Source organism: Priapulus caudatus, unplaced genomic scaffold (genome assembly GCF_000485595.1).
Source record: "Priapulus caudatus unplaced genomic scaffold, Priapulus_caudatus-5.0.1 Scaffold218, whole genome shotgun sequence".
Classification (NCBI taxonomy): Eukaryota; Metazoa; Priapulida; class Priapulimorpha; order Priapulimorphida; family Priapulidae; genus Priapulus; species Priapulus caudatus.
In genome coordinates this window covers 430,904-442,151 of record NW_014577279.1, presented here as the reverse complement: position 1 = coordinate 442,151, position 11,248 = coordinate 430,904, and the positions used below count along the sequence as shown (strand labels likewise).

Below are 11,248 nucleotides of genomic sequence, written 5' to 3'. Positions count from 1 at the left end.
CTCCACTACCATCTTTCCTCCTCCTACCCCTCCTCCTTCTCCACCACCTTCTCCATTTACGGATTTCAATTAGACATTTCTTAGTAATTAGCAGTGATATTGGACAAACTAATACGCGTTTGGCTATATGGTAATGTACTTATTAACTACACAAGGTGCCAGTTACTGTAGCATTCGTCAACTTTGCATAATCGATGGAAATATTATGCCTTTAAGTATTTATTTGAATATATATGTCTAACTGTTTTTGCAGGAATGCCTTCATAAACATTTCTGTCGAGCTGAATGTCTTGACATCACCACTTCACAAGAAGGTTATTATGATATTTCTGCTCTCAAAATAATAACAAACATTACTGTGTATTAATGCTAATTCACCTTCTCTATGATACCAAATAGATAGTAAATTACACTACAATTGCAATTATTATATAACAGTTGACACATATGTTATATGAGGCATTTAACTCAATAAATATTCTATTGTCCTTGTGTACCATTAGAAGTAAAACTGCTTTGATTCAAACACGGAATCTAACATGTTTATGTATTTTGCATATCACCAGTGGGTTATGTTTGAATGGAATTATAGACTGAGTGTTCATAATTGTACGACGTGGCCTTGCTTCATGCGATACCTTAACACACAACTTGTTTTTAACGTTTCCCAGGAGTTGATTGTGAGGTTAACTGATGAAACTGATCTTCTATTCTTGTACTCCTTGGTTCTTGGAGAAGAGGATTTCCAAAGGTATGTACATGTGCCACGCTATAAATTTGGTTCACATTGATATTTTTAACTTGGTCACATAGTTCAATGGCAATAAAGAATTGCCTTTTGAAATGCTTAGATATTTTACTAAAGAATTTTGTTTGGCCCTGATCAAGAGCGTGGCCACTGTTGAGTATTTTTAGCCAGATTTATCTGTATTCTTTCAGCCTCAAGAGTCAGCAGGGCTTGCTGGTTGACTTTAGTGCGTTTCCACAAAAGTTTATAGACCTGCTTAACTTGTGTCTGCAAGAGCAGAGTTCTAATGTTCCAAGGTAGGGGGCAGCACTTATCACCACATGTATATATATTCATTTATTTTATTCCACACTTACTAAAAAAAATTGTTAAATAATCGTGCTCATTAAATGGAATTTGAGATTCCTATTACAGGCTTTAGAATGCGCTTACCTGACATTTTGGCCCTTAAAATTTAAATGGTAATTGGTAAAGATTTTCTCTTTTTTACGCTTTCTGATTGATTTTGACAAAACCGTGTCTTGTAGGTTTGTTCTACATTTTGAGTGTCCGTCGTCATCCCTGCTGGATAGGAGCGTGTCATACCTGAACGTGGTAGAAACCAACCCATTCAAACACCTCACACATCTCTCGTTGAAGCTGCTGCCAGGTACCGATGCCGACACCTCCACGTACCTCGCATCCTGTCTGAAGACTGTGAAGGTAAGCGTAACATGCTGTTATGTCTAATTTATATATATATATATATGTATATATATACAGTGTAGTCCAGTTATAACGCGATGGTTGCGGTCCATAAAATGTCATCGCGAAAAAAGCGGGGGCCGCGCTAAATCGGGGTTATATATATACGTGGTTATATAACAGCAAAAAAAGGAGGTCCAACGACTCATCGCGTTATATCCGAATTTGCATTAAATCGGGGCGCGTAAAATTGGTGTTCCACTGTATGTATATATATATATATATATATATATATATGTGTGTATATGTATGTATGTATGTATATTTATTTAGTTATTTTACCAGGATGGGTTAAATCTATGCTGAACTAAAAAGAGAAGAATAAGTGGAGAACTGTGAAAGATGGTAGACATGTTTAGAACAGTGACACCTCATGTCACGGACCCAGTCTATTATAGCTTTTTGCGCAGCGTCAGAAACATGACAGAGAGAATCAATCACATAGTTCTGTAGTAGGATATGTCAAATTTCTATGAAATTCTAATTTTATTGTAGCAAGAAAATAAAGACATGGTTGTGCAGCTGAATGAACTCGATTCAGAACTCAACAGGCGACTAAAACAGACACAAGAGGTAATCAAAGAATTATTATCATATTGTATATTTTACGAGAACAAGGTGCAACATTGCTATTGAAAATGATGATATAAACAAGATACATGGTACATGTCTATTCCTATCATAGTTTGTATTCATATAAACACACTAGTACCTCTCTCACTCGATTTGCCGAGTAAAGACTCAGAAAAAAAATGCATATAGATTTAAATATCACCTGAATTCTTGGCCTTACCAACATCCTATGTGTCTGTCGGCTAACGATGCTTCCGTAAGATATTTGGGAACAAAGTCCGAGATCCACAACTAAGTTAATTCTTCAATGTAAGGTTTTGTCGGAGAAGACACAAGAGCTTGATAAGCTGAGAGCGGACTGGGCAGCAAAGCTTAGCACAATGAGTATGAAGCATGCAGATGAGCTGAGAGCAGAGAGGGAGAAAACCGCGTCGGTAAGCTTGCCTATGTCTAACCCTCTTCCTAGGTTCCTTCATAGGTGTATAATCGAGTTTAGCCATGCTACCTCTACCTGGTTTCTTTGATTTATCAGTGCTTATATTACCCGTCTGATTGTTATATATACTGTATAGATGATATATACATGCTTACTCTAACTTCCCTGTGTGGTCTGTCTATGCTTCCTACGCCTGTTCCGTATCCTTTATTGATGTTTCTTCTACCTAGATATTGTCATTTATTAATGATTTTTCTGGTTAACATATGTTGAGTTTATCCACGCTTCCTCTAGTTGCCATTTCTCCTCTAACCGTGCATACTTTCCGTAGCCCCTCGATCATTAGCAACCATACCTGAGAAGTAATTTCACCGTGTCCAGTGTTATCCTTCCGCGTCGTTGATGTCTTTGTGAGCGTATTCTTCTTTCCTTCATGATCATGATTCCTCTGAGTCATGCTAACTCACTGTCGAGTGTAAGTATGTAAGTGTTAGTCTATCGTACAGATAGCTTGCAGTTGTACGGGGTGTTCGCTCATTGTTTGTGTTCGTAATCACTACACCTGCCTTCAGACGCAGAGCACGGCGCAGGGAAGGTATGAGAGAGACAGGCGAGAGCAGGAGAAGACACACACTAAGACCACAGCTGACCTGGAGTCTCGCATCCAAGAGTTGGAACGCGGCAACAAGGTTCGACACATGAACGGATAACCCATCGGCTGCAAAAATAGTTTTACTATTGTTTAGTAGTGTTAGGAGTTATGGGCGGCAAGGGTAGGGTTATTATAAACTTAGGGGTAAGATTAGGGTTAGGTAGGGTAATGTTGGTATTCAAAGTGTGATTTTACCCAGCTGTGCTATCATGTATTGCACACTGCACACATGTGTCATACTGCCATTGGTAGATTCATTAGCTATATGTTATTTAACAATAATGTGATGCGGGTGCATGTGGTTCGTTTTATCTGCTGGCATCTGGTGACTAGCTGAAGCAACTTCATTTTGCTTGTCAAAGAAAATTAGATTTGTTGTCAAAACTCTAGCCAAGTGGTTTAATAGATGAATTAAGCGTAAAATAAATGTACTCCGTATAACTCCCTGCAAGTTTGTGTAGGATGTCGCGCAAGATATCATTCAGGGAAGCACCACTTCCCAGCAGAGAACTGAAGTCTGCGTTTATCTGTAGTTTGTGTTGACGTGTAAGCTGCTATGTTTGCAGGAGCTGCTGGACAAGAAGTACAAGGCAGAGTCGACGATGCGGGAACTGCGTGCGAAGTTGGGAAGCTCAGAGGAGGAGAGTCATCGGACAAGGCAGGAGCTGCAGAGCTTGCGCAAGCAGCACACGGCAGCCGACATAGACTGTCACGAGAAGGAAAAGGTGGCTTGTGCGATTCAAGTATTCGAGTAGATATAGGTTGTAGATTTATTCACATCTTGGCAGAATTATTAGTGTAGAAGTAGTGGTTACTTATGATAATGTCAGGTGCATGAACGGTGCACGATGATTGCTCAGGTAATCCATACATTCACTATCGATTAGTTTAATTAATAACAACTAGGAACGCATTGAAATATCGAGCAATGCGATTTGTCGCATGAAGGGTAACCTCCCCTTCCTATCCCAGAAAATTGTCCCAGTGCGATCCGATCTATGTGAACAACGGAATTCCCTCGCTCATCTATTACGTGCTCATGTTATCGCACGTGTTTAATTGCATTCTTCGTCGTGCGTCTGCGCCGCGCGTGGAAGAATCATCTAGTGTTGTTTGCCGTGTGTTGTCTGCAGCACGTGAATCAGCTGAAGACGCGACTTGCTGTGCTGGAGCAGGAACTTCGAGACAAGCTGCAGCTCCTGACTCGATCCAACGACCTCCTAGAAAACACGCAGGAGATGAAGGTAGTAGCTATACTGCAAGACACAGAAAATATACCCACACTAGCTATATAGACCCATGTAACACGCAGGAGATGTAGGTAGTAGCTATACTGCAAGACACAGAAAATATTTCCACCGATTCCACACTAGCTATATTCTAGAAAACACGCAGGAGATGAAGGTAGTAGCTATACTGCAAGACACAGAAAATATACCCACACTAGCTATATAGACCCATGTAACACGCAGGAGATGAAGCTAGTAGCTATACTGCAAGACACAGAAAATATACCCACACTAGCTATATATATATCCTTGTAACACACAGGAGATGAAGGTGGTAGCTATAGAGCAAGACACAAAAAATATACCCACACCTGCTACATACACCCACGTAACACCTGCCATGTCACGTCATGTCCAGACGTGAGTGCTGGCATTGGTTCTGTCGTCATGGTTACGCATCTGCCTGCAGACGAAAGTAGAGGACAGCCTAGAACAGAAGCAGAGGCACACGCACAAACTGGAGGCATCCATTAGAGGCCTGTCTGATGAGCTCAATAAGGCTAATGACATCATTAGAAAAATGCAGGGAGAGGTCAGGAACTACCATGGAAAGGTAACGCCATCGATGACCTGACATTGTCCGCCTGCAGGCTCACGCCACTTTCGTACTAGTACCCACTCTGCCATATTTGCTCTGCTATTCCGTGGTCAGGTGTGTAAAGTAGAGTCGCATGTGCTGTAAAGTTTCCATAACACAATAATAGAGAAAGGAGGTGTGTGAAACATCTGGACTAACCGCTATGACTCCACTACTAAATGTAGATTCTCGTAGTTTATGGAGTGTTGCCAGGAAGCCACAAGGTTACCGATGAACCGAGTTGAGGGAGAATTTTTTATGTAGAGTTGTTTTACTCATCTTTTGAAAAGCATGGATCTAATTTGTTTATTGTGTTGAATTTCAGTTAAAATTAAGGACTCAGATAACAACAGAACAGGAGAAAGTCATTGGAGAAAAGAGCCAGGTTCTGGAGAAGCAGGAGAAAGAAATTGCTGCAATGAAAGAACAGGTGGCTGTATTAGAAACTCAGGTAAGTAAGCAATCTTGTATAGTGTATTCGATTTGCTTTCCCAGAGCCACCTGGGTTAACCTGGGTAAGAAATCAAACGCATCTGGGTTAGGGAAGATAAACGAATGGTTTTTGGGCTAACCCGGGTTAATTATCATCATGGATGCCAGTGACAAGAAAAAAATAATAGCAATTGCAATCTTATTATTAATGAAATCTAAGAATGAGAAAACACACGCAGTCATCGACAGTCATGCTTCATTACTGCTTGAAGATTTTTGATTTTTGAAGATTTTGAAGATTTCATTGCAATGAATTGTGGGATACTTCCCCAAGTGAGCGGCTCGGCTAGCGGGTTACTTCGGCCTCACCCGGGTAACGCAAAAATAGCACGTAACTGCCAAATCGAACGTATTTGGGTCGGGCCCGAGTAGACCCAGGTTAACTTGGGGAAGCAAATCGAACGCACTAGTAATAGTATTAGAATTGTAGTCTAATATGACTTTGTGGCGCCATCTATCAGGACAAAGATTCATAGACAGCATTCTGTGTAATTGTCATTCTAACATTGATATATATCTATATATGCAACATTAAATACGGTAATAAACTTATTAAAAGGCACTATACCATGCTGCAATGAAAGAACAGTTCGCTGCATAATGGTGAATAATTAGGTCTTGTAATGTTCTCACAATTATTGTATTCAAATATAACACTGTGTCCCCATCTACTGGGAGAAATTATTCACAAACGGTCAACGTGTGTAGTTATCATTCTAACGTATGTTATCCGTTAGTATAATGAGCGCATACATTTTTACTAGTTGATCCTACAAGATTCTTTTTTATAATTTTAAGTTTTAATATTTCTGAAATTTATTTATGAAATAGTGTTGTGTATTTATATGATACTTGTATTTCTCGTGTGTTTTTTTCAGAATAAAAAGATGTCTGAAAATTATGAATCGGCATCAAAGAAGCTTGAGGGAGCAGAGCAGCAATTGAAAACAAACGAAAATGGTAAGCCAATACTACCGTACAAAGATCAGGACATAATAATATTTGAGATTATTACGCAGGTTATTAATATTAATAAAATAATAACTCAATAACCTTTGGCATTAAACTTTGACTTCATAGATAGGTAGTTGGCAAGCAGACCTGTAATTTATATAAATTATGAAGATTATTACGAGATAAAATCCTCAAAGATTTATATTATATTTATTTCGATTTTTTTAGCACTTTTTTTTCGCTGCATTGATAGAGGTGTGGACTGTTAGGTCGTAGTCTATATCATTGGGTTACTCATCAGGTCTGCAGTGGTAGCAAACACAGTATCTGGTATTGGATCATGTGTGGTGTTGGATCATGTGGGATGTGTCCTTGCAGTGATTAACTGGCTTAACAAGCAGCTGAACTCTGTGCAGCACGGCGGCTCCCTTCCTCCGTCAACCACGCGGGCCAGCGACCCGGCTCTACTTCGACCCACGTTCAGACCTCTTCAGGTAGGTCCTCCGGTATTATGGAGGGCTCGTATTTCACCACGGCATCGACGGCAACTTCCCTCATTGCCCTCCTCACTTGCCGTGGTATCCTCCGAACATCGGACGCTATTCACGCCAATACAACGACTTGGCTGGGTCGACCGGTATACAGATCACGTTTGACGATGGTGGTTGCCTCTAAGAAAGCCACTTCGGACCTTCATGTGAAATGCTTATTCTATTCAAAGAGCATCAGAAGTGTGACCATGTCAATGTAGTTATTGATTTTTGCCGTGGCACACTTATTAGCTAGTGTTACGTGTGAACCAAGCAGATAGAACTTCAGAACGTGACCATGCAAAAAATGCGGCTTGCATTTGCACTGTCTCGTGGTATATTATAACTCGTAAGCCCACGTATTGTTATGCAGTTTCAATATGCGTATCGGATTTCGCTAGAAGGTAGATAGTATACGCACGCGAGAGAAGGGTTGCTGGTGAGATGTCGAGGTTTTTCTCTCTTTGTTATGCAGGGTTCCTCTCACAGCACATCCACACTCGGACTGGACAAGACCAGGTCTGGCTTTGAGGTGGTGAATCCAAGAACTGTAGTGGCACAGGTAAATTGCTAAGAAGTATGATAAATAGTTATGTCATCATCATGAGTCTAAAATGTTATAACTTCTGAAATGAAATGTTGCGCAAAGGTTCTGGAATTATGATTGGCATAACTATAAAGTTTCTGCCCCGGGAGTTTATGTTGTGTATACACTGAGTAGAGAATCTGAAATCCTTCAAAGACATACGTGTTGTCGTTACCCGTGTGCAACAAAATGTTCTCACGTCGTCTAACGAAATCGTTTACTTGTAGTATCAGGCTGCAGGTGGCAGCACTGGTCGACACAGTGCCATGTCCGGAACAAGCAGGGATGGCAACACACCTGGTGGCATGGTGTCAATTCCTGAAGAGTTTCTAGCAGACCCTACGCGACAGCGACCAAATCCTACTACCCATCTTAGACAGCAGCATCTGGGCAATAAGGAAAAGTAAGCAGCGTGCCTCTGCTGTGTTTGAGCATTAATACTTTTTAAAGTTATCTTTTTAGTCAGATATTTAAAAAAAAAAGTTAACGGATTGGGAGCATGAATTGTTGCGCATCAGTTGTGTGGTGTTACGCTTTCCTTGTTGCTCCAAACTACTACTGTTGACTACAATTACTACACCTTGTTTGCTGCATTGTATTTTAGCGAGCAACCGTTGGACCCCAAGTATCTGAGATCAACAGATAGCGGTATTCCCGCGAGAACACTCAGCCGAGGGATGACCCATGCCATCGGCGCAACACGTCCGACACTGTCGGGTACAACGACGTTACAGAAGAACGTGGCGCCCCCTGGTGGTGCGTCATCACGGTCCAGTGCTCCGCCGAGAGCCAATCAGCGCGTTGGACCACCCCTGGCGTCCGCTTATTTTCCTCAGACGCAGCTAACGTGACAGTGCTGCCATCTGTGAGCAGCGGTCTTTTGTATTTCAAAATTTATATTGAGTTTGATTACCCACAGTGGTGACTGCACGCACGATGTATAGTGTTGTTTGACACCAGTGTGCGTGCAATAGAAGATGCAATGAATTTTTAACGTACATTGAATCTGTTCTGCTATGGCTGCATGGCTGCACCCTTAATGCATATATTATTGCGTTGTGAATGTACGGGAAATATTCAGAGAATGAACATCGCAATATAATGTGAATAGTAAATGTGCACTAGTGGGCAGTCGTTCATATTGAATTTGTTGTCAGATGATACCTATGTTAGCGAGATGTAAATATCTTAAATGAAGTTACATAGAAACTAAGAGCAATTAGAGATGTGTAGAATTATGTATCAAAACATTATACAGGCAAAATATCGAGCCATTTTCTTGGCCGTGTCATCACAAAGGTTATGAAGAATAATAAATGTTGCGTGGTCTTTTGAAATGGAATATTTTTTTCTGACGAAATTGACACAGGCAAGAAAATCGAAACATAAATAACCTGTAAAAATTGCTTCACTCAGCCTACGTGTATTTAGTATGGGCCATATTATATTCAAACCAATTTTAAGTGCGTGTGGGCTGGCATCACTGGCATGCAGAGAATGTAACATTTTTATGCCAGTATTTTGAACCACACGCGACACCTAAAGTTGAACAGTTTTGTTTGCCATGCACACGGATCCTGTTTACGGCACCCCGCCAGTTACATATATGCCAGGGATTATTAATGACAAATGTGATTTTTCGTTATTAACCCCTGATATACGCCTATACTGAATATGTGTTGGTGATATTATTTGGGTAGATGTTATACTACTCGACTCTGGGTGGCATCTGTTTGTATTGCAACCCTCCTTCAGTGCGTATCACGGTACCTAGCATAATGTTTTAAAGGGACTACGTCACGAATTTTCTATGGTAAAATTTGTATATAAAAAAAATTAATTTTTTTACATTAAAAGTAAGAACTAACGGGACTAAACAAATCGTCAAATTCTTACCTGATAAGATTGTTTCTCAACTAGTTAAAAATCCAAAAAACCTGGCCGATTTGAATTAATATTCTCAACATTGCTTGCTATGGGCTATGTATGGGTCACGAGTGTATGTTCACATCGAACAATATAGTAAAATAGGAAATATAATGCAGCAATTTAACCATAAAATGTGAACAGTTACTTATATTTTGTGAAAAAGTGGAAATATTTTTTTTATTTTTTACTATTTTACGGTGACGTAATCACTTTAAGATGATTGCATTGTGCTTGTCGGTATGAACCAAATCTCGTAAGCATAGCCACAAACTGCGCTGCTCCATAACTGTTCGAGATCGGATAATCCAAATTGTAAATGGAGTGGCGATGTTTAGCGCGGGCGAATCAACTTAGAAAAATCTAGATATTTAGAAAATTCCTTAATCAATCTTATATCAAGGAATGATGCAAAAACCCCAACCCTAACCCTAACCTTAACACACTTCGTGATACTTAAGGTTATACGTTATGAATTAGGGTTAGGGTTAGGTTTTTTGCATCACTCCTTGATATACGGAACGTCTGTGCATCAGTTGATGATACACAGAAATCTGTGCATCAGTTGATGATACACAGAAATCTGTGCATCACTTCGTGATACCTAAGGTGCCTAAAGTGGATTTGCACCATAAAAGTGGATAATAAAGTGCACCATAAAGTGCACCATAAATGATAAAGTGACCATAACTCATGACATAAGTTTTACAGCAGGTGCTTACATTTAATGATTTATATCCTTATAAGTTAGAATATAAGATAAGCTTACCTGGCGCTGGTAACACGAGAGAATATGCGTCGCATAAACGACATACACGGACTCCTGAACTCTTTCTAAACACCCACTCCCAGGTCAGGTAAAAATCAACTTACGTACTGTACTACTGTAGGCCCAATCTCAGGCCTCAACCATGGAGTCAGGGAACCAGAGTTTCGTTATGACGGGAACAAGTGAACAGCTGTCTTTTGACGAATCACGAGTACTGTACTATATGCTGTCGAATCACGATTCACGTTTCATATATGTATCGGCGCTGAAATTGAAGATGGAGGTCAACTCGAAACTTTTGACAAAAATTATAAAAGCGTATGTATTTATAGAAGAAAAGTGAATATATAGGAGAAATATAAATCTTTGCATATATTAATGTATATTATCTTTACATGTATGATACTGTGAGTATTTATCCCCTGGACAGGAACAGTGAACAGGACAGTGACAGTGTATCTCTGTGTCACGGACACTGACACTGTTACTGTTAGTGTTACTGTTAGTGTTAGTGTAGCCACAAGTTCCCATCTCGCTTAACACTACGTGGCGTGTAACTAGTCGGAGAGCCTGGTCGGTTTACTGTTTAGTGTTACTACTAGTACTAGTACTAGTACTTAGTCTACTACTAGTACTAAAAGTACTAGCTAAGTACTAGTAGTTGTACTACTACTACAGTGTTAGTGACTTCACTTGGCTACTAGTACTACTACTAGTATAGCTCTAGTACTATAGCCCGCTTACATTAACTGCCGCTGGGCTATAGAACGACCCATAGGGCATGCGATGGATCAACTTATCCCCGATTATATCCGGCTATAAAACGTCTGTAATGCTAATAGGCAATTAATGCCTCTCAGAGAGAGAGGAGAGAGAGAGAGAGAGAGGAGAGGAGCGCGCGGCGGAAGAGAGAGAGAGAGAAGAGAGAGAGAGAGAGAGCAGCGAGGGGAAGCTGTTGTGTTACACACACGA

At 40.3% G+C, this 11,248-nt stretch overlaps 2 protein-coding genes across 5 annotated transcripts in view; one reads left to right on the top strand and one right to left on the bottom strand.

Moving 5' to 3' along the window:
* LOC106807491 (pentalenolactone F synthase-like) overlaps positions 1-10,453 on the bottom strand; it is a 20,966-nt gene extending 10,513 nt beyond the window's left edge. For 3 of the 4 annotated variants that reach the window (XR_001393678.1, XM_014809826.1, XM_014809824.1), the window contains exon 1: positions 10,277-10,448. Coding sequence is in view for 2 of the 4 variants with exons in the window: in XM_014809824.1 (XP_014665310.1) it covers positions 10,277-10,320 (44 nt within the window). In the remaining 2 variants the exon portion in view is untranslated. Of the gene's footprint in view, positions 1-10,276 lie in introns of all 4 variants that reach the window. The other variant, XM_014809825.1, reaches the window with a different exon arrangement.
* Positions 254-8,918, top strand: LOC106807490 (spindle assembly abnormal protein 6 homolog; the record flags this gene model as incomplete). Its single annotated transcript, XM_014809823.1, is given in 16 exon segments — positions 254-314; positions 672-751; positions 940-1,044; positions 1,276-1,450; positions 1,988-2,065; positions 2,380-2,499; positions 3,074-3,190; positions 3,720-3,878; positions 4,287-4,397; positions 4,852-4,995; positions 5,345-5,470; positions 6,390-6,471; positions 6,844-6,959; positions 7,471-7,557; positions 7,809-7,984; positions 8,186-8,918. Coding segments are annotated over 16 exon segments (1,984 nt in total), but the record flags the coding sequence as incomplete, so codon positions are not given.
* Positions 10,454-11,248: the final 795 nt, after the last annotated feature.